The sequence below is a fragment of the Xiphophorus maculatus genome, chromosome 12 (assembly GCF_002775205.1).
Source record: "Xiphophorus maculatus strain JP 163 A chromosome 12, X_maculatus-5.0-male, whole genome shotgun sequence".
NCBI classification, from domain to species: Eukaryota; Metazoa; Chordata; class Actinopteri; order Cyprinodontiformes; family Poeciliidae; genus Xiphophorus; species Xiphophorus maculatus.
Genome location: NC_036454.1, coordinates 2427717 through 2454022, shown reverse-complemented (window position 1 = coordinate 2454022; position 26306 = coordinate 2427717). Strand labels below are relative to the sequence as shown.

At 41.5% G+C, this 26306-nt stretch overlaps 1 protein-coding gene across 2 annotated transcripts in view; it reads right to left on the bottom strand.

Moving 5' to 3' along the window:
* The window catches only part of prdm6 (PR/SET domain 6), a 126170-nt gene extending 100071 nt beyond the window's left edge, over positions 1-26099 (bottom strand). For both annotated transcript variants that reach the window (XM_023343783.1, XM_023343785.1), the window contains exons 1-4: positions 25782-26099; positions 24309-24943; positions 14966-15114; positions 13987-14145 (exon numbers count right to left, since the gene is read on the bottom strand). In XM_023343783.1, coding sequence (XP_023199551.1) covers positions 13987-14145; positions 14966-15114; positions 24309-24936 — 936 coding nt within the window. In that variant the 5' untranslated portion in view covers positions 24937-24943; positions 25782-26099. The remainder of the gene's footprint in view (positions 1-13986; positions 14146-14965; positions 15115-24308; positions 24944-25781) is intronic.
* Between the last annotated feature and the right edge of the window lie 207 nt (positions 26100-26306).

The following is a 26306-nucleotide window of genomic DNA, read 5'->3' as shown; positions in this document are numbered from 1 at the left end:
CAGGACGGAATTATATAGTTACAGCCATAGAAGAATACTGGACTGATTTGTGGCACTCTACACGCACAATCCGTACAGAGGTTGAAACCTGGCTGAACAACTCATTCCCATGGACATACATAGCCAAAGACCAGACGTTCTTTATGGGAGACTTCCCGGAGGGAACGGTTCGCTCTCATACTGGGTTGGAGGAGCTACACATTGCCAATTTGCGTACACAACCCCTTCCAACTCCTGATGACCTTCTGAGCGCTCCTAAAACGGACTTTGCAAAAATTGACAAATGTGTCGCCAAAAGAATTTTTGAGAGCCTTAATGACACCTGCTGGAGGAAAACCCACTCATCGCCACGTTGTGACCTCTGGCAAACTGGGAACGCTATTCACTCCACCTGGAGGTACAACTGCCCTGATCCTGAAAAAGCACCTACTGCCAAATGGGCTTTGCGAGCCTGGTACGAGGATTACACTCGAAATTGGGACTACGAGTGGTGGGGACTCCAACAAGATGAGTTTGAAGCTTGGGTAACACCATGCCTCACGGAATCAACAAACTACTGGGTCAAGTACCAGTACATCGCCACGACTTATTCAAAAGACCGCATGATTTGGCCTGGAGTTTTTTGGAGACCTGACAGTTATGTCAACCCGAGACCTTGGCGCATGACCTGTAGAAACACAACAAGACGGGTCCTCGAATGCACAATCAGTTTGGCTAGAAGACCCTGCCAAACCGTCCGAGGTTGGGAAAGCTACTGCAAGGAACATTATGCAGATGAGTATGACACTCACTCTTCTGAGGTTACTTGGCGGAAAATCAATGGCACATGGCGGAGGGCCATAGTGAGTGGACGGACATGCACCGATGCAATCCTAGGATATCATCTCCAGAAGCGCAAGAGCATTCTTGGACTACCCGTTCCGTTCATTCCAAATCCCCTTATAGCCATCGCCGAAGGACATGCTTTTCGGAAAAGTCTGTGTGAAGGGAACATCGACCCAGGGTTTGACTGGGTAGGACCCAACCTGTTGTATTCCAATCTCACCTGCTCCACCACTATGGAGCATTGGCAGCAATGTGGAGAAGGCTCTAATAAACATGATTGTTTCTGGTATGAGACTATGGGAGCAACTTTGGTGGCCGTCGCCACCGAGGTTGTGGAAGAAATTGCTCATGTGGTGGAAGAAGGCCTCAACATTGTTGAACAGTGGCTGCTAGACGCTTTGAGCGTGCTATGGCCATATCTCTTAGGACTCCTGGGCGTCGCCGTAGCAATACTCATCGGCAAAATCGTCTTGGAGGCGTGGCTGAAAGCACTTTGTCGTTGCAAAAAGAGGAACTACCAGCCCCTCCCCCCTAAGGAGGAGCCTACTTCTGCATAAGAGAGAGCTGCCGTGTGCCTGCGAGCCATTCAACCTTCATCGCAGCTGCCGACAGGACCTGATCCGGAGCGACCATCATCTCACATCATGGAAAACAACTCTTCGACCAACTCATCAAATCCCAACTCACTTTTTGCACCGATTCAAGTGAGTACCATTGAGCACTTAGGGATTACCCTGGCCTGGGTAGTCTTCTGCCACACCGGTCCTTGGCCCAAGGGACATCCTATGAGGATCTTCGTCGCGCTACAAGGATATGCCAAGCTTATCCTCCGTCCAATCATTCTCCACAGATGGGGGTTGGCTTCGTCCCTCTTCGCCTGTTACCTGATGGGCCGTACTCGCATCAATTGGCGCAGGGGCGTTGTGGTCTGCCTGTGGCTCATCACCGATACCGCAGCCCTGATACTGGAATTGGTCCTGGGGGGCGCACAAGCTACACGAACCGCCCCATTTAAGATTCTCACAGCCATTCTAGAAGGGCTTTTCGCAGTATCTATCCTCATCTACTTAGCGCGCCAGGCCTTGGCTATCAAGGGTCGAGGACGGCGAATTTGGATGCAAAAGTGGGTATTTCTGGCTCTTTGGGCAACGGTTTGGGGGATCCTGGTGGTCCTCTACTGGCTTCATGAGACCTCGGACCTCGCCATTGTTGTCTGGCTGATGACCTACGCGGCAATATTCCATGATTCAGCTCATGTCTATGATCGAGGTGAACCAGCACCAGATCATGACATTTCGGCTCCTGTGATTAATTCACCTTGGCTCGCAAAACAAGCTGGCACACGGGCTTAAAACCAGCCTACTCTCTCAGCTTTCGCTTTAGCATTTTCGTCATTGTAAGTACATGTAGTTAATCAATAACCACTAATCATGAAGTTACCTGGGTTACTGTTTCTCCTCAGGCATCAACCTGCTGTGTGGGATGTGGGATCACCGCAGAATCCTATGGATTCATTTGGGTGGCATCGTCCGCCCGCTGGTGTCACAAATGCGTGAGCAGCCATTTTAATGATGTAACGGCAATTCTCTGCGCCACAGGGCTGGAGGATTTGCCCTACATAGCGGATTCCACATCTAGATCCCTGGAACGGGTGCACAAAATCGTGTGGACCTCTGCATTTGGCCTAGCCGACGACGACTTCCCAGCATCTCCATTGTATACGGGGCTACGGCTGCCCGTAATTCATAAGTTGTGGGAACACCAACTTACTCGGCAATGCCTCCCAACTTTACATCTGTTGGATGGCCGAGTTGTGGCGGTGGGCGACTATCTTCCGCCTACACGTCCCGTGTCTCCGGATTTGTTTATCGACGTCGGATGCCAAGCCAGCAGTGCGACTAACGAGAGAGGTACCCAAACTGAGAACCTCAGTTCATCTCCCCAAGCATGCCAGACTGAGGACATCCTTTCCCCTTCATCTCCATCACCAAGTGATATGGATTTCCAGGATCTGCTGGCAGAGTTGGACGGCTACTGCAACAATCCATCAACGCTGCCAGACTTCGGCATGGACTTGCCTTCGCCTCTGCCGCCTCCGCTGGAACGTTCCACCCTTTCCGTCTCAGGTGACTCTACACTTGACAACGATTTGGGCGCAGAACGCTGGCTTTCTCCGCCATCCAATCTGTCGGAGTATGCGGTTGTGGATTCCTGGACACCTTCATTGTCTCCGGTTACCTGCTATGAGCGGGACATCCTCACTATCACTTGTGATGATGGACTTGATCTCTTTTGACTTTGGACTCTGTGTTTTCTGCGAAGCACCGTCCGATCTCATGGAGGGGGTGTCAAGAAAACTGGCATAGGGTGTGAGATCTTTCCGGGTGCATGCAGAAAAGGTGCATAGAGGCCTGAGAGAAAATAAGTAATCTTGTAGTTTGATTAAAAGCTAATTAAATTGAATATGAAGGAATAGTAAAATGAATACAAGTAATCACATAATAACCTTCTGAAATGTATTATCTGTAATGATTTCTGTAATGAATTAACTGTGGAAAGATTATGGTTGATGAATTATAATAAGTAAGAGATGAGATTGAGTGTTAACTAAGGATCAAACTTGTGATGATGTGAAGTTGTAATCATTTGAAATTAATTCAAACAGGTTTAACAACAGATTTAATGTGTTTAATGAGCTATAATACATAATAGTGGGTTATAGAAAAAGAGAGGAATACAGCACAGTCCTGAAACAGGAAATGTCGCAAGCAGTTCTGAACAGATGGTCAGAGCGCACAGGATGGTTGGAGTGTTGAGTTTGGCTGAAGCAACGGAGAAAGGGGAAGTACGGGACTTTCCACTATGGTCAGCAGAAATAGATTGGGCAATGTGAGGACTTTTTCATGAGATACAGCAGATGTGGAGAAAGTCACGTAGGCCAAACCTCCCCATACACACACATGGTGGAGAGATGCATAAAAAGGGGCTGAAAAGAGGAACCAGCCGTTCCCAGTCCGACGGCGCAGAAGGAGAGACAACTTGCTGAAGCAGATTGAGCCACGGACCGCACTTCAGAACCACGGGGGAGCTCGGACTTCACACCGCCAAGAAAGGACTGGGTTCCATCGCCCCATCCCTGGTTCTTCATTCGATCGTCGGTCTCGTCTCAGCCCAGCAATTACAAACTCTGCAACAAGACTTGGAGGAAGGACAAAGCTCCCTCAGGGATGAGGAACTGGGTTTTGCAAAAGGATTCGGACCCGTTCTGCTTTGTTTCTTTTCTAAAGAGGGTTTTTTCCACACAAGGCAAAGACCTCAACCAAGGATGCTAGAAATTCCTGTTGCCAAAGATCCACCATCGTCTGGGTATGAGTTGAATCTGCTCATTGAAATTCCATCTCAGAACTTGCGACTTTAGTCAGGGAAAAGAGGACAGGGTAGTATGATTGTACATGTAAATTTTATTACACTGTTTTTGAATTATTTACGATTGATTATTGATTTGTATGTCGCATATCCCTGCTTAAGCTTGCTTAATAAATTTATACTATAAAATTCTAAAGAGGTTGGTGGACATTGGAATTAATAGAGTCATTTAATCTTCGTTCAGTTCTTTTAATTAAGGTAAAACTAATGTACATGATTCCAGTAAATAGGAGGCTTCATAATTTCCTTTGGTGAGAATAAATAATGACCCTGGGACTTACATCTAAGTCACTAAACATAATCTAGCCGGTTCCAAGTGCAAGTTATGATTTAGAAAGTGGGCTACCGTTAACAGAAGTGGTTATTGGAATTATGCAGCTGTGAGGGCTACTCAGCTGATTGTTTCTTAACTGTAAAGGGTCATAACTTCTGGATTGGAGGTAGTTAGAGCTAGACGAATCACTTTCGCCACCAGTTTAAATAGATTATCTCTTATAGAGTACTTTTAGGGTAATACCCATGTCTCAGAGATTTTCCGGACCTGTTAGACAGAGAACTGGTCAGTAGGCAGCCCTGGGTAGTAGTGAGGAGTGGGCGGGGCTGACTATTGCAGGATAACCTTCACAACAAACCAAAGCCAGGTAATCCTCTGCCCTCAGCTCATCAGGGTCTTAGTAAGTATTCAGGAGATAAATCTCAGAGGAAGCAGCGGTGTGCTGAACACATCGGTGTCTCTTTCTTTTCCATTTTTCTTTTTTTTACTCCAGATTGTGTAAAACTGCCCCTGAGAGCCAATCAATGATCACGGGCTTCTGTTCTACAGCTAATCAATGAACTCTCACTAATTCTACTGTTATCTGTTCTCTTCATCTTCCTCCTGCTTATCCCACCATCCCTCCTCCACCTTCTGCTGCTCCCGTCACCTCATGACAGGAGACAATGATCAAACTTCCACTCTGATTTATTCAGCTTTTATCTAACGTACTTGTGACAATAACAGCACAAACAAATCCATCCATGTTTGTAGCCGTTTATCCAAACAGACACAAGTTCCCAACCTCCTCAGCTCATATCTGGATTTAATCCGTCAATCAGAAAGAACGAAAACACAAAGAAACCAGATGGATTGCTGAGTTTAATAGAAAGTGTTCATCAGATCTCTGTAATTGTCTTTACTTATCTCTAGATATCCAGTAAACACAACTTTTTAAAATTATATATTTATCCTCAATAAAAAAAAAACCTTTTAATGTGAAAAAGAAATGCACAGAGAAACTTTCTGTTTAGCTAAATATCTGTTGATGTGGAACCAGAATCAGAACGGAAAGAAAAAGAGAATCTTTGTATCAAAGCCAGAGAACAAAATATGGAAAAGGAGCAAAATAAAAAATCACATTTTCATTTTCCGCCTATCAAGAGAAAATAAACATGGCAAACGTTTTTCTGGACGGCATAAAAGCAGAAAAGAAACTAAACAGATTGATTTGAGTTTGGTAAAACCTATGAAGAGGAAAAGTTTTTATTAGTTTTTGTTTGTTGTTTAGTGGGTCTAACATCCATCACTTTTCTGTTGCAAACAGCAGAAACATTTTTCACTGATGTTTCCATAAAACAGTGAAAAGTTTAAATTCTTGAACATATGATTAAATTGGCAATGACTTAAACTAAACACAAGAAAGTCCAAATGCTTGATGTTTGAGTCACAGAAAGATTTTTTTTTGAACTTGGGATTTTTCATGTCCCTGTGGTCATTTATTTTATTCAGTCTCTCCATCTTCAAATCATTACCTCTAAGCTCTGCAATCTGCATTTTCTCTATAACTAAGAGCTTAAAGCTGCTTCTTTGAACAGATTTCTGCTTTTCCATCACATTTCCCATCCACCTCTCAACAACTCCTGTCTTTCCATTAAATAAAAAACCTTCCAGGTTCTTCCTGTGAGATCTAAAACCTTATTTTAATATTTTTTAATCTTCTTCTTTACAAAGTCCTCAACTCCGTGTGAGGTATCAGAGCAGTCTGTTCCCATGCTAACTCTGCTGCAATAAAATCAATGTTGGCCAAACCAAAACAAAGCCACAAAGCTGCTCATTCTTCCTGCTGCTCCCTCCTTCAAACGCAGCGTGTCACTGAGGTGTTCATTATTCAGCTGCAAGCCTTATAAACTCTGCTGCCATCACCGCCACTGCCGCCGTGCCCAAGAGCAACAGTCGGGGCTCCGCGTGAAGCCAGAGCCACTTCAGCGTCTGACCGGGCTTCCAGCGGCCCGCCGGGCCGGTCATAAATCAGGACGGCAATAATCGTCGATAATATTTGGATAACCGACTCTGATGCAGCTCAGCGTCAACACCAAGCGGTTTCCATCTGGAGACAGCAGAGAGTGAAGCAACAACACCACCCAGAACAGGGTACCACCACCCACTAACACCACCCAGAACAGGGTACCACCACCCACTAACACCACCCACAGAACAGGGTACCACCACCCACTAACACCACCCAGAACAGGGTACCACCACCCACTAACACCACCCACAGAACAGGGTACCACCACCCACTAACACCACCCACAGAACAGGGTACCACCACCCACTAACACCACCCACAGTGTTGTATCCATCTGTCCAAACGGCTCAAACCATTAACTAATCAGCTGCTGTCTCTGTAAGCTTCACATGAAACAAGTGTCACTAGATAAATTTCAGACACAGAACCTGGACTGCTGGTTTTTAAACAATTAACCTGCAGTCCAGACGGTTCTCAGTGATATTCAAACAGAAACTGACAAACATCCCTTTGTGACCTAATGGTATTGCACTGGTGTTGCATTATCCTCTGAACATCCTTGTACAGTTAACGCCTGACAGTGTTCATACTCCTTTCAGATTTAATATTATTAAATTAAAAATTCTTTCCACCAAGAAGAAGATTGTTTCTGATAAATTTATCTTTTAGCATCTCCTAAAAGATAAAATAATGTCAATATATCACTTTTGGAAAAAGAAAAGAAAAACATTTTTTCATAATGTTTTTGTAAAACTTCTCTGTAGCTTTCTCAATAGTTGTTGTAAAACACACACAGCAGCATTTCTGTGCTGATCCAGGTATCACAGTTAGTCTCAGCTGTAAAATCTGTGCTGAGGTTGTGAACATTCATGGCTCTGCAGTGACTCCAGCTCCAGTTTTTCCTCCTGGTGTTCAGCACCATTCCCTCCTCTCTGATGTTTGCTTTCCTACGGTTTCCTTTCTTCTCCTTTCACAGATCTGCTGTTTGGAGAAGTTCTGGATAAATAACGTTTGGCCTCATCGCTCCCTTCACCAGCTGTCTGACTGAACATCTCTCATCATGAAGCTGCAGACGACGTGTTGCACTGACCGCTGAAAACTGCTTTAACAAGAGATTTTACATCGTTTTTGTCTGCGAACCATTGAAGCAGTTTTATGCAGAGACGAGATCCTTCAGAGCCAAACAAAGCAACACATGTGAGCTACAAATCTGCTTCAGACATGTGGGATGGTTTGCTTTCCTGTTTCCAAAATGTATTTTAAAAACCTCCCAGAATGTCACCAACTTTTTAAAAAATGAATTTTTTACACCTTGTCTCTTATTTACAGACTAAACATCATAAAACTTTCAAATTTTCAGACTTAAAGAAAACAGTTGTTACTGACGCTCATCACAGCAGGTGAAGCTGCTGCAGAAACAGCAGAAAGTTTGAGGAAAACATGCAGATCAAACATTCAGCGGCTAATGAAGAGACGGCACACATGAACACATACATGTTACTCTGACACACCGGTCCTGGTGGAAAACCCCGGGCTTTGTTCTGCAGCGCCCTGCGGTTATCGGGCCTACAGAGCGAAGTCACACAGAGCGAGGAATGAGAGCGGCTTCGATCCGACTCACAGGGAGGGTTTAACCAAACAGCGCCGAGCCGAACGGCGGTTTCACTGCAGCCGCAGGCGACCCAAAGGTCACCGCCTCTCCTGGGACCGCCTCGCCGTTTTATGATAGAAAAATACAAAACGAGATGGACGGTGCAAAAAAATTAAACCAGAGAGCTAAAGTTAAAACCTAAAACTAAACAGCAGAGGAGGGCTGTCCAAAGTGCGGTCCGGGGCCCATTTGTGGACTTTGAAACAACTCTGAGCGGCCCTTGATCACAGGCCAGGCGGTTGATGGAGATTTAAAAACCATGTTGGGGTGAAGTTTTCACTGATGGTGCAACACAAAGTATTCATCCAGGTTTCTGCTTTGACTTTAATTTCTATTAACACTAAAAAAACATCCAGTGATTTAACTAAAATGCAACCTGGGAATTTTAGGTTAATAAACTGGTCAAAATGAAGCTGGACTGATCCATGTTCTGTTCTTGTTACTAAAAAGACAAAATAAATAAATCAGAAGATGGAAAATTTAAGGTATAGTTTGTTGTTTTGCTTTATCTGGCAAACCTTTTTTGTTTTAAATCTACGATTTGAACATCTCGTCTACAGGAATCCGACTGCTTTGCTCATTACATTACATGTCCAGTCGGCTCAGAGCACATTGGTTTCAGCTCTAACAGGAAACACGGCTGCAAGCAGAGAGCAGAAACAATGGAGAGGATTACAGGAGGTAAACCAGCGCAGACAAACATGTCAGCTGTTCTCAGTCAGACGTGTCTAAAGCTTACAGCGTCAAACATAAAGAGAAACTGTTACACCAAACAAAACATCAAGATGGAAAACTAAAAGCAATTATCTAGAAAACAAAAAAATGTACAACAAAGGAAAAGAAAAACAAATTTCAGAAATAGGAAACAGCACCAAACAGTTTGGTGTCATATTAGTAATAACTTTTTTTTTTTTTTTAACATTGAACTTCTGAACATCTCCCACAGCAGTGATTCCACGTTTCTTGCCAATGTTTTGTACACAGTTCAAAAAGGGAAATTATCATGTGACTCATCTCAACCACAAACTGAAGCTTTCAACAGAAATTCAGAGGATATCAAGACACTTTTTCCCTGAAGAGAGAGAAGTGGAGGAGTTGTTCAAGCTGGGGGCCATCTATCACAATGTTTTCACAAGTTCACTTTTTCTCAGCTTCTGGTTATTCAGACATTTTTTACAGTTCTCAGCAGCTCAAATTACAAACTCTTCTTTCAGACACCGAAGGACCAACAAACAGCCACACGCTGTTAAATTAGTGCTGGGTCACACCAGGCTTCACTTAACATACAATAAAACATCATACAATTATTATTTTATGATCCATAATTTGTTACTAGACACCTTAAAAGCTAAAAACTATTATATGCACAATTTTCAAAGGGAATGTCAGTTTTTTCATTTATAATATTTTTATTTTAATTATATTCACTGTTTTTATTTTCTGTGTCTTTCAGTCTCTGAAATGGAAAAAAGGAAAAATGACCATAAACTCACTATGATAGAGAGAATTATGTATTGGCTGACAAAATGACAAAACCAAAATAAGCAGGAAAAGATTTGATACAAGTAGACACCTGCACTGTAAAACATTTGAAGATAGTTTAACTTGAAAAAAATTAAAGTCAACTAGAAAATTGTCTTGGTTTAAACTCAGAAATGAAAAACATTAAGTTGATTTAACAACAAAACAATGAGTTAAACATTGTTTATAACTATATATAGCTCATATAGCTTATGTTATAACTTAATGCTGTATTTTAAACCAAATTATTATTTCACATTATGCAAAAAACTGCTTTCATCTAGTTGAACAAGCTCACATTTTAAACTTATCGAGTTAATTTATTTATCTTGATTTTCCCAAATTTGAATTCTTTATCCAAATTGAACATCATAAACAAAAAACCTGATAATAATAATAATTACAATGAATTTTTGCTCAGATACTTATTCTGAACAGAGCTTCAGCAGCGTGAGCAGACGTTGTCCTCAACCATGAGAAACTGACCATAACACGCAGGAGGAAAGTCAAAGCAACACAGGACACAAAAACCTGCCGCTAAGCATCCTGGGAAATAATTCCCACTCCTTTTCCTTCTTGAAGTTTTTTGGGTGCCAACTTAAAAACCCTCATTATTCAACTCTTGGAGACAAAATTAATAAAAAGTAAATGCAGCTTATTGCTATAAGTTTATAACACAAAAATTCACACATTTAAGTTCAAAATGTTAAAAAAATGTAAGATTTCTGAGACTGAAAGAGTCGAAGAAAATAAACAACTAAATGCGGCTCAAATGTTTTTGAGTGAACAGTAAAGCACCAGCTGTAAATCAAACAAAAACCGTTTGATTGGACACGGCAGCCCAGCTGCTCCGAGTCTGACTGAGATTTAAAGATGATTTTTAAGGAAAATCCTTATTCTAGTGTAACTACTGATAACTACAACAGAGGTCCAGAGGTAGAGCACCAAGACATCCACTGGATGTTACTAGAACCACAGATTGAGAAACATCAGTTAAAAAAAATCATACACAAGCAGAAACAGACGGTGTTAGAAAAACACGGCTGTGAAATTACAGTTCAAGAATGCAATGACATAATCAGCCATGAAAAACACTCCATCCTCTCTCTGTCATGTACTTTAATATCTGGGCTCCATTATTTAAACTCAATACTATCAGCGTAAGTGTGAAAGCATGATGCAGCACAAACAGATGCAGCTTTTCACAGGAAGAATAGAAAAGGAGGAAAATAGTGGTTGAGTTTCTGGAAACTTCACCAGAAAACGTCTGAACTTCTGCAGGAAACACAAGTTCCCATCAAAGAACAATAAGCAGAGGAACATTAATAGCTGCAGATTCCTCATATCATCATTGTGATAAAAACACGTTTGCCTCACTGAAATCTAAGCATGTAGAAAACCATCTAATGTTTGACAGAAACCATTTATGATTCTGTAAACAGAGCGATGATGTCAAAGGCGATGGGAGCCTTTAATAAAACCCAGAGAACAAACATAAAATGATGACATCAGTCAGAAAGCATAGCAGCGCCGAGGCGAACGCTGGAACCACAAACCGCTGCAAACGGAGTCAGGGGGAAATCTGCAGCAACACCATGATGGACGGACTGACAAACACACACACACAAAGGAAATACTTTACCATGAAGAATAAAGCCAACCTGCCAACCGGCGTTTTGGATTTTTCTCCGTCCTCCAGTGTCCCACCAGCGTCCCACACTGGCCAAAAATTTTGCCTGAAGCTGTTCTGAAGTTTAGATGTTGGTCTCTTGTTTTTTCTAACTCTGCTCCAACAGTTGGGCCTCTGATGTCTCCAAAAGAAAAAGTGTGTAAAAGCCAGCGGGGAGGTCAGAGCCGCGAGCATCCAAGCGTTTCTCCTGTTTTTACTGCACATTCTTTTCAATCAGAACCGGCCTGAACGATCCCGCCGTGAGGCCTGGCCCGGCCCGGCCCGGCCCGGCCAATCAGCACAAACCGTCCGTCTGAAAGCTTCACTCTCTCTGATACACACCCGATCCTTTATCACATCAACTGTAGCAGAGAACAAACGTCTCATTTTTTCAGAAAAGTTTTCTTATCTGTGTGAGTTTTTAGATGTTTGGACTTTTATCTGACAGGAACTCAGACAAGGCTGCAGAAATAAAAAATAATAATTTAACTGTAACTCAGTCATTTACTTTCCCTCATGGAAATGTGGACTTCCAGCAGTGACCCGACAGTCTCTGCAGTTTGTTTCAGTGAATCCCACTGATACATTGTGAATCAGAATCAGAATCTCATTTGTCTGCTTACTCAGAGTTGAAGTGTAATCGCCGGAGTAAAACGGAGCGCTGGTCACAGCGCCTCGGGTCAGAGCGACGCAGGATTATTCCTCCGTAACTCTTCCTGGAAGGAGATCAATTTATCTCGTCGTAAAATACTGCAGCACCAGAAAATCCTGTACTCCTGCATCCAAACGTAACGGCAAGTATCTCAATTAAAGCTGGCCCTTCCTGAATGCCATAGACAACATGACACGAGCTCCCTGATTGGCTATAGGACAGACATCACTTCCTGTTTTGGGGGGCGTCAATAAGAGCGTTTAGCAGCCGCTGGTTTTAATGAGATCTGTGTGCACCGTTTCTTCATCGATAGACCTAATGACCGGTTGCAGCCTGGCAGCCGATACCGTGGCAACGGTTAGAGGCAGATTATCGGATCAGCGTTTCTCCAGGGCCGACGAGATCCAAAGGCTGGTTTGAGGGCCAAACAGGATCCAAAATAAACGCTCTGGGTCCAAATAAACTGTGGCAAAAAAAAATTACTGACAGAATTTATTAGATAATAAGTGGCATCATTTTGTTCTTTAAAATGTTTCCATACAGGACTTCAGTCACTCAACATTTCAGTCCAGGGAAACGGTCACTGCACATTTCCAAACTTCCATACTTTTCCAGACAAAATCCATTTTCTGCCTAGACGACTTCAGGCCTAAAAATCGATCTTCAGAAGATGAACGGATCTGAAAGTCGAGTCTTTAAGAAAAGGAAGAACATCAGGAAGGATCAGATTACTCAGCTGGTTTCTGATGCCAGTTTTCAGCCAACAGTTCTTTGAGCTAAAATCTGCTCTTTATCTTTCAGATTTTTCATAATTTCAACTAAAGAAATGGAAATAAATCCTGTTTGCGACCGACAGCTCCTCATTAGATTAAAAATATCATTAATAAACCTTTTACTCCTCGATGTTTAGGTTCTGTTTTCTGCTGCTAGACTCGGCCATTGTGTCCCCTTGGTTCCGCTGACCTCTGACCTCCTGCAGGATCCCCTCCACCGTTCAGCAGCAGAGAGACTGATGTCCGGTCGGCAGCGCCTGGCTGACCTTTAGCGGCTCAGTCACCGGGGACTCATCTGTCTCTGTGTCCGTCTCCCAGCATGCCTCAGTGCCGCCCTGCTGTCTCTTGCTAATGCAGCTGTTTCTAACGGCCACATTGACTTTCTCCTGCCACTGTATGTAAATACAATCTGCTCTGATCAATGCTCTGAGAGGTGACATGACGGCGGCCATGACACCTCACTGCTAACACAGACATGCACCCCTCACATCCAGTCTGAACTTTAAAAATCTATTAAATGATTACATTTATCAGCTCTATGATGAGGCAAAATAGTTGAGATCAAAAAGTTTAATGATGGATGTTTGAGGTCAAGTAAGCTTTGCTCAGAATACATGTAAATATGTATTACAGCCAACAGAACTGGGTAGTAACTAGTTACATTTACTCCATTACATTTACTTGAGTGACTTTTTTGAAAAAATATACTTATTAGAGTATTTTTATTAATTTAATTATGAAAGAAACTGAAATTGAAAGAAACTGCTTTGGAAAAAATTTATTTTGCCTGATTTTGTTATTTTTTGTTACTTGTATGAATTATTGCAATTTTCAACCTTAAAATACCAAAAATTTCCACCGAACTTTATACTTTAGTCCATCTGATGATGTCATTTTTAAAAATGAAATGATTGATAATTTGATCAGTTATTCAGTACTTCAGTAGACTTTTTATCAAAATATATTCTACTCTTACTTGGGTTATTTTCTAGACAGATACTTTTTACTTTTCCCTGAGTAAAATCAAGTCTAGGTTGTGCCACTCTAACATGACTGCAGTTTTTGGGTTCTCTGTCCACCTCTGGCATCGATCTTTAGAACAGTGCAGATTTTCTTCAGCATCATCTCAGTTTGACCTGATCCAGAGTTTCTGTCGTCACTCTGAGGCGTTGGGATGAACTCACCTCCCACAGGTGTCTGGTGTTCCTGACGGCCCCGGAGTGCAGTCTGTCCACCAGGAGGGGGACGCCCTGGAACGGCCCGATCCAGGTTCCCTGAGGGATCCTCTGGGCGGCACAGATCCCATAACCCAGACCGGGAACCGTACTGGTGCAGAGACACACCTGCAGTTAACGAGGAGCAGCTAATTAAAACTCTGCAGTCTGGTTCTTTGATCCACAGCTTAAAAATAATGCAGCAGAAAGGATGATGGAGATAAACTGAGTTTCACTGAGAAATGTTTATGTTTCATCATATAATCATGCTTTATTTTTATTCTTAACTTTATTCATCTTCTTGTTATTTTGGTTTTATTTTGTTCTCAGATTAGGTTTGTCACAATAACAATTTTTTTCTGGATGATAAATCCTCCCAGAATTTACTGCGATAAACGATAATATTATTGTTTAGAGACCATTTTCAATAACATAATGGTAATCACCTAATAATGCCAGAACACATTCTCACAGATCAATAAACTTTAAATTCTGACAAACATTTAACACTGGAACTGGAAGACATTTTAAATATCCAAGATAAATGAACAAAGCAACAAATAAAATTAATTATAAAGTCTCTGTAAATAAAATTGTCCTTCAAAACAGAGCAGATTGAAGACTTTGTTATCCGGTTTTTGGTAGGAAGAGAATTACAATTAATTATGGAAATTTATTGAGCTCATTTTAATTTATCATTAATATATGATTTATTGTGACAGGTCCAATTCAGATGTTATCTGATTATTTACATTTGTGTATGTTAAAGAACTCATAAAGAACAGTAAAAATTTAATTTGATCAGTAGATTACAGGCTTAGCAAGACACTAAATTTGTAACCTGAAAATATTAAATTTGTCTTTATGTTTGAGCCTCAAGACTTCATCCAAACAAACATAAATATTTCACATTCACATTTCAGACGACAGACAGGTATGTAGACGTCACCTCTCTGGGCAGATCCCTCAGCCAATCAGGGACGTCCGGCAGAGGAACAGGCGCTGCAGTGCTGCTGGTGCCCACCAGACGGCGCAGCGAGTGAAGAGGGCCGTGCATCGGACACTCACCGTTCCTGTTGTCTGCACACATGTCGCAACCTGCAGAGAAACGGGAGGATTTTACCAAGTTGAACTGTGCGCTCTCGTTTCCGAGTGACACTTGATTTATTTAGTTTGAATTACACAACTGTGATTAGTCACCAACACATTACTCAATTATGCAGTATTTACAGCAGATCTGATCTTCTCCAGCATCTAAGTCAGATATAAACTTGTTCATCAACTATTTAAAAATTGCTTTAAAATGTCCTGTTCAGTTAAAAACTGACACCTGCTAACTTCCTGTTCACCAGATACAGCCAGACACTTGTTGCTAATTTAGTGCTCAAAATTTTAAAGCTCAGCTCCAGAATGCTGATCATTTTCAGAGTCGACAGATTATTACTATTTCAAACTATTTCCAGTTTTATTTAGATGTATTTGTTCCTTATAAAGGTTTTGTGAAATGTTGTGTTATGCTACGCCTGAAGATAACTCCAGAAATTTCTGGAAGAAACCGTTAGCTTAGAGCTGCTAACGCTAGCAAGCTCAACTATACATGGAAGCAAATCCTTCAAAGTTTATTCTTATCCCTCAAAAACCTCGCACGGTCAGAAACACTAAAGCAAAAATAAATAAATAAAACAACATAAACAATTTACAACATCTCTAAATAACTTACCAGCGTCTGCTTTTGTCAGAAACCAACTGAAACAGAAGGTGAGTACGGAGGCCTCTATGGGACATGGGGAAAAAATATTTTGCGTTCCCTCGCAAAACTTACAAATTCTTAACTCTTTGGTGCAAAATCTGATTGAAAATCAATTTATTTACTGCATGTTTATGTTTGTTCGTGTGAGGTTGAGATGGAACTGCACAAACGGTCCTTTATTAACCATTCAGACTGTCAACACAAAGAAAACATTCAAAACGGTCAGAAATGACTTTAGTACCCCGTGAAAATAACGCAGAAATAGTTCAGATAGTTTGGATATACATTTTCTTTCTTTTCTTCTTACAGAAAGTTTGTTTACATCTTAGGAGAGATGGAAAGAAATGGAAAGCCCATGTTTGGCCTGTTTTGCATTTCTATCCAAAAGAAGAAATAAAACTTCAGATATCTCACAAACATGGATAAACCTTACAAAGCCTTATATTATAGCAGAAAGTACTGTGGCCACTGTAAGAATGACTTTCAGTATTCATGTATGCCACATGAACTGATCAGTACATTATTGCGAGAGAACTCAAAAGAAAAAAGATTATTTGCTTTGGCTTTTTTTTTTGCTTGTTAACATATTTCAGTTATGTATTAGCCTGGCTTTTCATTTAATAATGTGTTTGGTAGTTTTTTTTTTCTTTTCTTTTTTTAAGTTAGCATTGTTTGATATTTTGTTCAGTATTAGATTTTCCTTGTGTGTTTTTCACTCACCTTCTTTAAAAACCTGATTTTCTTCAGTTTTCAGTCTCCAGGCCTTATAATAATCTACAGGCAAGTCTACAGCTTGGCCCAGTCTACTTTAAAACCTTTTTTTAAAACGCTCCACGGGAATTATTTTGTTCCTGACTGTGTGAAAAACTGAAACTGATGAAAAAAGGATCCTGTTTCCACAATAAAGTCCAAATGAGGGGAAAAAGTCCTCTGTGGTGTTTTTCTACGCTAATGTAGCGCGCAGCTTATTGCCTGGAGTTAGTGAGTGTCAACATTTACTTACAGATGCAGTCTGACAGTAATGGATGCTAATTGACTGTAGCAACATAATGAGAGATGATTATCTGGACAGAAAACTCCCACAAAGGCTGAGAGAAACAGGATGTGAATGTTGTTTTTTCTGACTTTCCCAAAATGAAAACATTTTCCATTTGATAGACTGGCAGCTGCTTTTACACCATGATGAATGGAAGTTAATTAAATCATATTAAAGTCATTTATTAACCGCAAAGTGCAGCTCTGGTTCATGGCTGAGTAAATGGGAAAAATTCTCCATGTGTTTCTTTTAATGACGGTTTTTTTGTTTGTTATTGTTTTGATTTTAAGGACAGAAATCTGGGATTCACCTAAAGTGGAGACATTTGCGTGAGTACTCGAAATGTTTCCATATGAGTGGAAGAAAACTAACAAAATCATTTAATGGCCAGAAGCTTTGCAGGGATATGGTAGTTGTGTTTTAAATACTTTCTGTTTTAGTAAGTTCATTACAAAAAGGTTTCATAGTGCTATGAAAAAACTGTAAAAATCTATAAAGGAGTGCAGATGAAATCCATCCACTGGTACAATTATCAGCCTGGTTGCTCCAAAACCTGTTCTAAACCATTTTCCTCTTATGCTAGCAAAGAATCATGCAACCATCATGACATCAAAATGACAGAAAGCTGCTGCTAAAAGTGTTTCAGCTGAAAAAATAGATTTATGGATCATCAGAAAGTTCAAGATACACAGAACCCTCAAGAACGGGTTTCAGATTCTCCAGGAAGTAAAAGGATGGACTGCAGAAGAAAATCAGGACCACAGTGACCAGTTAGATTTGAAACAAAAAAAACTAAAAAAATAATTCAGGACAAGAAATGACTCATAAAAACAACAAAACACAGAGTCACAGATTTGACTGGGACCCAAATCAGACTTTTTCACAGCAGTGACCCAGTACTGATATCCAATATGTGCCACTTCCAAATGAGGAACTAAATCAAATACGTATGTGATTGTTTTCGAAGCGTCTGCAGCCTGAACAGTCGTTTCGCATGTAGTCTGACTTTTACGTCATTGTTGTGAGACATGAATCCTAATTCTGCACCAGAAGAAGCCAGAAGTGATAAATCAGGATGTAAACAATGGCTGAAAATTATAATTACGAACTTATGAAAGCAGTCTGAGTGAGTGAAATGCATCACATCACAACCCCACCATGATAAGACATTTTTCAGGATAAATGATAAACCATATGATAAACGTCCAACCCGACCTGGAAGACATGCTAGCAGCTACGAAGACGTTCAGCTGCTATTTTATTCTGTTCTTTCTAAAGATAAACCTCCTCACTGCGTCCCGGACGCCGTCTCAGGATTACATCCACAGCTTATGTCCTGAACGGTGCGGTGTTCTGCTGAGCCCGGTTAGAGCTGAAACGGGTCGTTCATCTGTGATTCAGGCTCGGTTCTCCGGTCCGCCTCCAGCAGACGGACTGAGTCGCTCTGTTCCCAGAACTCTCAGAGGAATCTGAGGGAACTTTCTAATTTACAGGAGAGATTTTTAATGGTTGCTCTAATTGAAACATTTTACACCGTGGTAATGAGAATTAGCCGGTTTCACAACACGCTCTGTGGCTCCCATGTTAAGATTTTGCATCATTTCCTGACCTGCTGCCAGCTAAAGCATTAAAACCAGAGGTTCAGTAACAAACCCCTGGACTCTCCCTCAGTCCAATCATCTGATGATGATTATGGATGATATCTGTGTTTGTTTGCAGTTTAGATGAAGAGCGGCCACACACTAAGCCCAAACATATTTATCTGATCCGGACTCTCCTGGATGACACTTTCTGGGCTCCTCGCTAAAGGCAGCAGGAGTCAGGTTGAACAAATAAAAGTCTTTATTGGTTAAAGGTGAGACAGAAGCAGTTTAAGCCCACAGAGAAAAATGCTTGAAAAACAGCTAAAAATCCCCAACTCAGTTAAAATTGACTCTTTAGAGAAATAAATTACGCATCTATGCAATAACACAGTTAATACCGAGTACAGAACCTGTCAGAACCGGTAAAGCAGCAGAAACTAAACTTAAGATTTGAGTAAAAATCTGATGTGCAGGATCACAGAGGTCCTCATGACATTCCAGTCACTGATTGGACAATTTTCACATCAGATTTATGGTGTTTTCACACCTGGTAGCCCGGTGGACCGTTCAGTTGGTCCGCTTAGCGTTTACATATGCATTCAAACCGAACCAGAGTTCACTTCAACAGAACCGGTACTGAGGTTTGTAGGTGGACCAGAGTTCACTTGGTCTGAATCAGAGTTTGATTACACATTCACACTTCCCCAAGAGAACTGGACTTTCTACACAGTTGGATTAAAGCAAATTAAACAGGTGGGAATAATCCTTCAGTCATTTTCAGTAAAGTTTCAGCAACATTTCAGTGAAATGCTCAAGAATGAAAAGCAGGAAGGTTTGTCCTGCTTCGCTGTGCTGCTACAGACGCTGCATTATGTAAATAATAATTTCCTATTTGATTTTTCAAAATAAAGTTAAAGCAAAACTTAAGAGCATATTCTTTAAATTCTAGGTTTTCTGCTTCTTGTTTGTATTTCAGGTGTCATTATTCCCCCATTCTGAAGTGCAGTGTTCTCGAGGAGTAACCACTTCACTAGAAGGTGCAGGATGCAGGATGTGACATCAGCAGCAAATTTCCAGCTGTTAACCTCTGTCTGACCTCCATAAAACTTCACCAAATGCTGCCTGACTGTCAGCGGCTTCTGCCAGGACCTGATGAAGCCCCCTCTAGTGGCCGTTTGAAGCATTCCAGCCTTTTACCAGGGGGCCCATGGCCCCCCGTGGCCACCTCTGGAGGGCGCCACTGCACACTTTCCAATCATTGGTAAAGTCAAAGTTGCAGTATTATATTACATTGATTTTTTTTTAGCTTTACATCATGTTATGATGTTGTTCCCTCATCAGAAACACACCTGGTGTGTTGCCTTTCATGCATGTATTAGAACTCATTTAATCTCCATGGCAACCATTAAGCTGCAAAACACCTGGGTGGACCTAGCCCTGCCTTGGAGGTGCAGCTCCTCCTCTGACCTGCAGTTTCCAAGCTAACGAGTTTCCACCTCACAAAGCAGCCCTCCACCGTGACCCCCCCACTCAGCTCCTTCAGACTAGCCAGCAGGAATTAGCAAACACCTGGTGGATCTGCACATATACTGAGCTCAATATAGGAGCTGCTTCTCAGTGAAAGGCTGATAGAAACATTGTTAAAGGGCTGATAGAGGAGCCATGTTGAGACGACGTCCTGAAGGCGGAGCTTCAGAAAGAGCAGGAGTTTTTAAAGAGACGGCGGCCCAATTTCAAAACATTAAATCAGGAAGTAAATTTTGTTTTAAATCATATTTTATATACAGCATTTTATAGAAACTGAAGGTGACATAGTTACTTCATTGTGCTATAAAATGACATTAAGTCCCTGGAAAAGACAAAACGCTGCCAACAAATCAGAAATTATTTCCTTTTGGAAGCTGAACTTTTGCTCAGTTAATTAATTTTTGCTTAAAGTAAAACTACCATGAATTTAACTAGTTTATTGCAATAAGTAATAAGAACAATTAAAATACTGGAGGTTGTCTTCAAACAACTTTCATCATTAATGAACTATGAATATTAATATTAAATATTAATTTTGCTTTTTTAGGTTTGAAACTCTGAATGTGAGAAAAAGAAAGATGAAGAAACTGAACAAAAGAAGATGAACCCAAACAGACCGTCTGTAGAACCGACAGAACCGACAGAACCCATGAGGTTCCTGCAGCAGACAGACCCGCTGCGTTTCCTCCGAAACGCTTCAGCCGCTAACGAGGTGTGAAGAGCTGAAGGTGCTTCCTGCTCTTCATCGTCCTGTTTCTCCTCATCCCTGGTCTGACTGGATCTGACCAAACTGACCTCACTTAGAAAATCACTGAAGATGTTTCAGGTTTAATCTACCAAACAAAAAGTCCAAATTCTGCCTGTTTTTCTGCTTTTACTCCTTTTCTTTCTGACCTTTTACAGGAAACTCTTACATTTACGGATTCTGAGTTAGAAAATAGGAAAAGGATAAAAAGTTCCAAATTAATTTACTTTCTAACTTTATTGTACTCTTTTCTTTTCATTATCATTATTATTTTATATACCTTCCCAAACACTAAGGTGTAGCATTTATGTGTTTCTGTTGAAATTTACAGTTTGGCGTCTTTGTGTTGCATTTACTTCAGTTGGCTCTTTAGGCCTTGTGTGTTTGTAATAAATCTGATTTTATTAAAAGTTTCCAAGCCACTGGAAAATGTTCCGTTTTAAGTATAAATTTAAATGTAAATGTCGCCGTTGGAGTTCAGTTTGTCCTCATATGAAGCCATGCTGCAGTAAAATTTGTGATCAACCCTTTAATGTTTTCATTAAACTTAAAAAGTATTTTTTCCCCTGAAGCATTTTTCTCTTCATTAAAACTCAGAGATTTACTGAACTAATGAGCAACTTTAAAGGATTCAGAGGAAAAACTGAACTCACTTTATTTTAGAACAAAGTTCTTCTGCTGAAATGTATTAATTTCTTAGCTTTTCAATAAATCCTGTGAAAATTATGAATATTCAAGAAAAAATAAAGAAAAATTCCAAAATGTCTAAAAAATTTTAAGATGAAAATGTAACTGAATTTTTAAACTATTTTAAACTGATATCCTGCTGCATGCTTCAGGAATTATCTTTATAATTATTTCATATTTATTCTCAGTGAAACAAAACTGAAACACTTTAAATCTTTTAATCTGATTGTTTTATTAATTCAAATACATGAATATTGATACTAATCACTGCAAACGTAAACAGAAATGATTCATTTAAAGACTAAAAGTGACCGGAATTATTATTATTATTATTATTATTGGAGGTCAGACAGTGACATGAGTGTGTGACTTTATCTATACCTCCCCCCGTCCACACACACACACACACACACACACACACACACACACACACACACACACACACACACACACACACACACACACACACACGCACACACACACACACACTCACCCCAGAGACCCGCATACGGCCGTGTTGGGATGATAAATAGCGGGCCGGCAGGCCGGTGGATCGATCTTCCTCCCCCTCTCCTCCTCTTCCTCCTCCTCTTCCTCCCCCTCTCTCCTCCACAAACACAAAACTATATACAGCAATTAATTCCTGCTTGTCCCTCCATCCCTCATCGGGCTGCCGGAGCGTATTGACTCAGATTACTGCTGATGGTCCGTTTTATCACCGCGGGATGAACAGCGAGGGGCGGCGGGGCTTTTAGGCCCGCAGACAGCCGGGAGGAGGAGGAGGAGGAGGAGGAGGAGGAGGAGGAGGAGGAGGAGGAGGAGGAGGAGGAGGAGGAGGAGGAGGAGGAGGAGGAGGAGGAGGAGGAGGAGGAGGAGGAGGAGGGTGATGCGGCAGCGGCGCGGAGATGATCTGAAGATGTTGGAGGTTTTTGATCCAGGAGATCAGCGCTTCCGGCTTCCGGTCCTTCCGGAAGGTTTTCTCTCCGGATCAGAATAAACCTTCCAGGCTCATAAAGCCGCTAATGTGGCAAAAAGGAGCAGAAAATGCTTCACTTTTCACACCGAAAACTAAAGTTAAACTGGTCAAAGAAACGACTAATAAAGTCCGTTAAAGGCTTTAAGTGAGACTTTTTTATTCACTAAATGATGAGTTTGAAAAACATTTATGAAAACCATAAAAGAGAAATTTCTCCGATCTCAGTAGATCATTTATTATTATTATTATTATTATTATTATTATTATTATTATTATTATTATTATTATTATTATTATTCAGTAAAATCCGTACAGATAAAAACATTGAAGTCGCCCTTTAACCGAGCGCCGAGTCGGAAACTAAAACCAACTGGTTAAAAGTTTAACAGATTAAACTCGTTATTAAAATGTTTATTAATTATTTTACTGCTTAGAGACCCCATCAGCAAGGAGCAGTTAACGAGAATCGATGACGCTTCGATTAATTATTACTTCCTTAATAATAATATTTAATTAAAAATATTTGATCATATATATTGTCCTGCCACAGGCCTTGATAAGTTATTACATCCACAGAAATATGAATCAGCATATCGCTGAATATTGCATAAATGAACTGATTAAATCTAATTAAACCGGGACTGAGACACAAATTAATTTGAAATATTTGCAAAATAATTGAAAACGTAAAAAACAAACATTTAACTGAATATTAAAATGTATTTATTCTAACAGAAACTTACGTTTATGCAGAAAAATAGCAAGTATCTACATTTACACAGTTATTTGCAATATTGGAACTTATATGTATAATATTTTAAACTTTTATTATTTATTATCTACATCCTCAGTGACCTTTCTTCTTCTTCTTCTTCTTTATTTATCTGCGCGCTCTAACAGGAACTTCCGTTTTTCATTTCAGGAAAATCATAAAATATAAATTATGAAGTTTTGTGGAAACAGAACAATTCACGAGAAATGAACTGATCCCACGGGGGGGCTGTGACACGCGCCTTTAAATTGATCCCGCACGTGCGTCGCTTCAAAGGGCCGCTTGGCGCGCGTTGTGACGGAAGAGCGCGCGAGCTGAACGCCCCACGCCGCGGCGAGAGCTGAGAGACTCAGGCCGCGTGCGCGTGGAAGTGTGAGTGGTTTTTACGCATGAAGGGAAGCTGTCAATGTCGGTGCACGCGCACGAGCGCGCGCATCCACAGGAGGTAAAGATTGAAGCTTGAAGAAAAGATAAAACTCAAGGATTATTTTTTAATAAATTATGATAAGATGGGAAAATTAGAACAATAGATATTGGTTGGTGTTTTTTTTCTCTTCAGATGAGCAAAAATAATTTAACTTATTTATTTGATTTCGACAAATTATAATCAGAAATGGAAAACCGGCAGGAGAAAAAATGTAATTTAAAAGACAATCTGCATGTTCAGAGCCTGCTGGGCTGCTGGCCTTTGACCTCTGACCCTCCACACCCCAACAACCTTCCTCCTCCTCCTCCTCTTCCTCCTCCTGCAGCTACTGTCCAACAGCCTCTGCCTGAGAAATCATTTCAAATTCAAGGTTTCCGTTTATTTTTCACCTGATTCTGGTTTTAGTCAAAGAAAATGTGAAATTTCAGATTTTGTTTAGAAATATGACAGAAAAAATAGAATAAAGCTTTAAATGAAAAACTATAAAATGATGTAAAGCACTTTGAACTGCCACGCTGCTGGTTGAAACATTATGTTTCATATTTTTAAATGATTAAATCAACTCAATATAAATATGCAAAATGATTTCAATGTAGAAAAACTGTTAGGAGCTTTTTATGCTGGATGTTTTCATGTCGAGATAACAGATCAAAGAAGATCTAAACCCGGAGAGGTTAAAGGTCACAGACTGATGGGTGGATGTCTGCAGAGCGCGGAAACATCTCTGTGTGTGTGTGAGTGTGTGTGTGAGTGTGTGTGTGTGTGTGTGTGTGAGTGTGTGTGACGTACGGTTGTTGAGCTCCCCGGTGTGGTTGCTCAGCGGGATGATCTCCATCCTCTGCTGGCCGTACAGGTAGTAGTCCAGCTCCTCGGAGGTCAGCTTGCATCGCCCCCCCGCAGCCTTCCCGCTCTCCTCCACGCCGCCGCCGCCGCTCTTCACGCTGGACGACACCACCCCGACCGCCGCGCACCGCTGCTCCTTGGCCTGCTGGAGGAGCTCCGCCGCCGGGTTGTGGCCCTGCTGGTTGTCCGGGGGGACCACCACCACCAGGTCCGCCGCGGCCCCCGGCGCCGGGGCCAGCGCCTGCCCGAAGAGCGCGATCTGCTGCGGGACGGGCAGCTGAGCGAGGCCTGCGGGGGCGGAGATGGAGGAGGAGGAGGAAGGAGCTGCGGAGGAGGAGGAGGTGGAGGAAGATGAGGAAGAGGATGTGCAGGCCAGGAGGTGCGCGTGAAGGCGGGACGGGCGCAGGGCATCCACGGCGATGGAGAGGCGGTCTGGTGGAGGCGCAGGTGGAGGCGGTGGCGGGGCCAGCGGAGCCTTGAGCTGGGCCTGCGGGAAGAGCTGCTGCCAGTGCTGCAGGTAGGACGGGTCCACCTTGAGGAAGGCCGAACCGCTGGGGTCACCCGGCTTCAGCATGGCGGCACTGCGGGGGTCAGAGGGCGACATTAAACACAGAGAGGTCACAAAACCAACCCGATTCATCCAGAGTCCAGGAAAAACAAAAAGAACCGGTTCTCTACAGTCACTCCGACTTCAGTCAGAAAAGAGTTCACTTTGAACTGAGATTTATTTTCTCTACTGATGTCTGATCAGTGATTATTATAAAAAATAACGTTATGACAGCTGTATACATTTATATAAATGTAGATGAATCAGTGATTTAGTTTATAGGATGAATGTAGAAAAACATTTAAGTTTTTCTAAATAAAACATAATAATTTCCACCAACAATCACTTCCTTTATGCTTAGAAACTTAAAACCATTTATCCATATAATTACCAGGTTTTCTGGAGATTCTGTTTAGTTTTGGTTCAAGTTTTCTTTTGTTGTTTTTGATTTGCTTCAACTGTAAATTGGATCATTACCTCTTGCGCACTGTGCGCTTTTATTTAAAGGAAACAGAGCAATTCAAAGGACATTAGCTTTAAAGATTGATTTCCTATTGGTGAAAAGTGTCAGGAAATCCATTCAATCTCTGCTCTGCTTATTAGCAAATTAAAATAATCAAATTATTTAAAACAGAAGAAATAATAATGAAAACTGTCCTGTTGCGCAGCTTTTAAACGTTTCTAAAGACTTGCAGTTTTGACCCAATAATTTTCTTTTCTAGATATAATTTGGTGATTCTTTGAATAAAATCTTTAGCCTGTTGAAGTTTAATTAATTTAACTCTTAAACAGTAAATCTTGGTTTCCGCTGCAATTTTGTTGTTTTATTTTACGCGCAAAAACGCACAAAACCAAAACCAGTAAAGACTCACCTGCTCTGTCTGAAGTGGTTCAGCAGCCTGCTGGAGAACGTTTCATCTGAACAAATGAACTGAAGATCCGTTTGGGTCCAGCGGAGACCAGCGGTGCGCCGCTCCGAGCGCGTCCCGGCAGAGGCAGCTGTCGGCGGGGTGAAGACGCGGGGAGTCTCCGCTGATCTTCCTGGTTTATTCCGGTTTTGTTTTTAAAGCGGAAGTTGTTTAAAAAGCTCGGATCGGTTCCGAACCGACCGGGTGCTGATGTCCAGTCAGCGGGGAGCTTCTCTCCACCTCCAGGCTGCAGAGAACCAGCCGGGACAGTCCGCTGCGTCCAGCGCGTCTCCGCAGCCAAAACTGCTCGACCCGCTCCTCCTCTCTCTCTCTCTCTCTCTCTCTATCTTCCTCTCTCTCTCTCCTCCTCTCTCTCCCTCTCTCTCTTCCTCTCGCTCTCACGATAAAACACACATGTTGTTTCTCTAAGCCTCCTTTAAAAAAAACAAAAAAAAAAATCATAATTCTCACATTTTTCTCAGTCCTCTT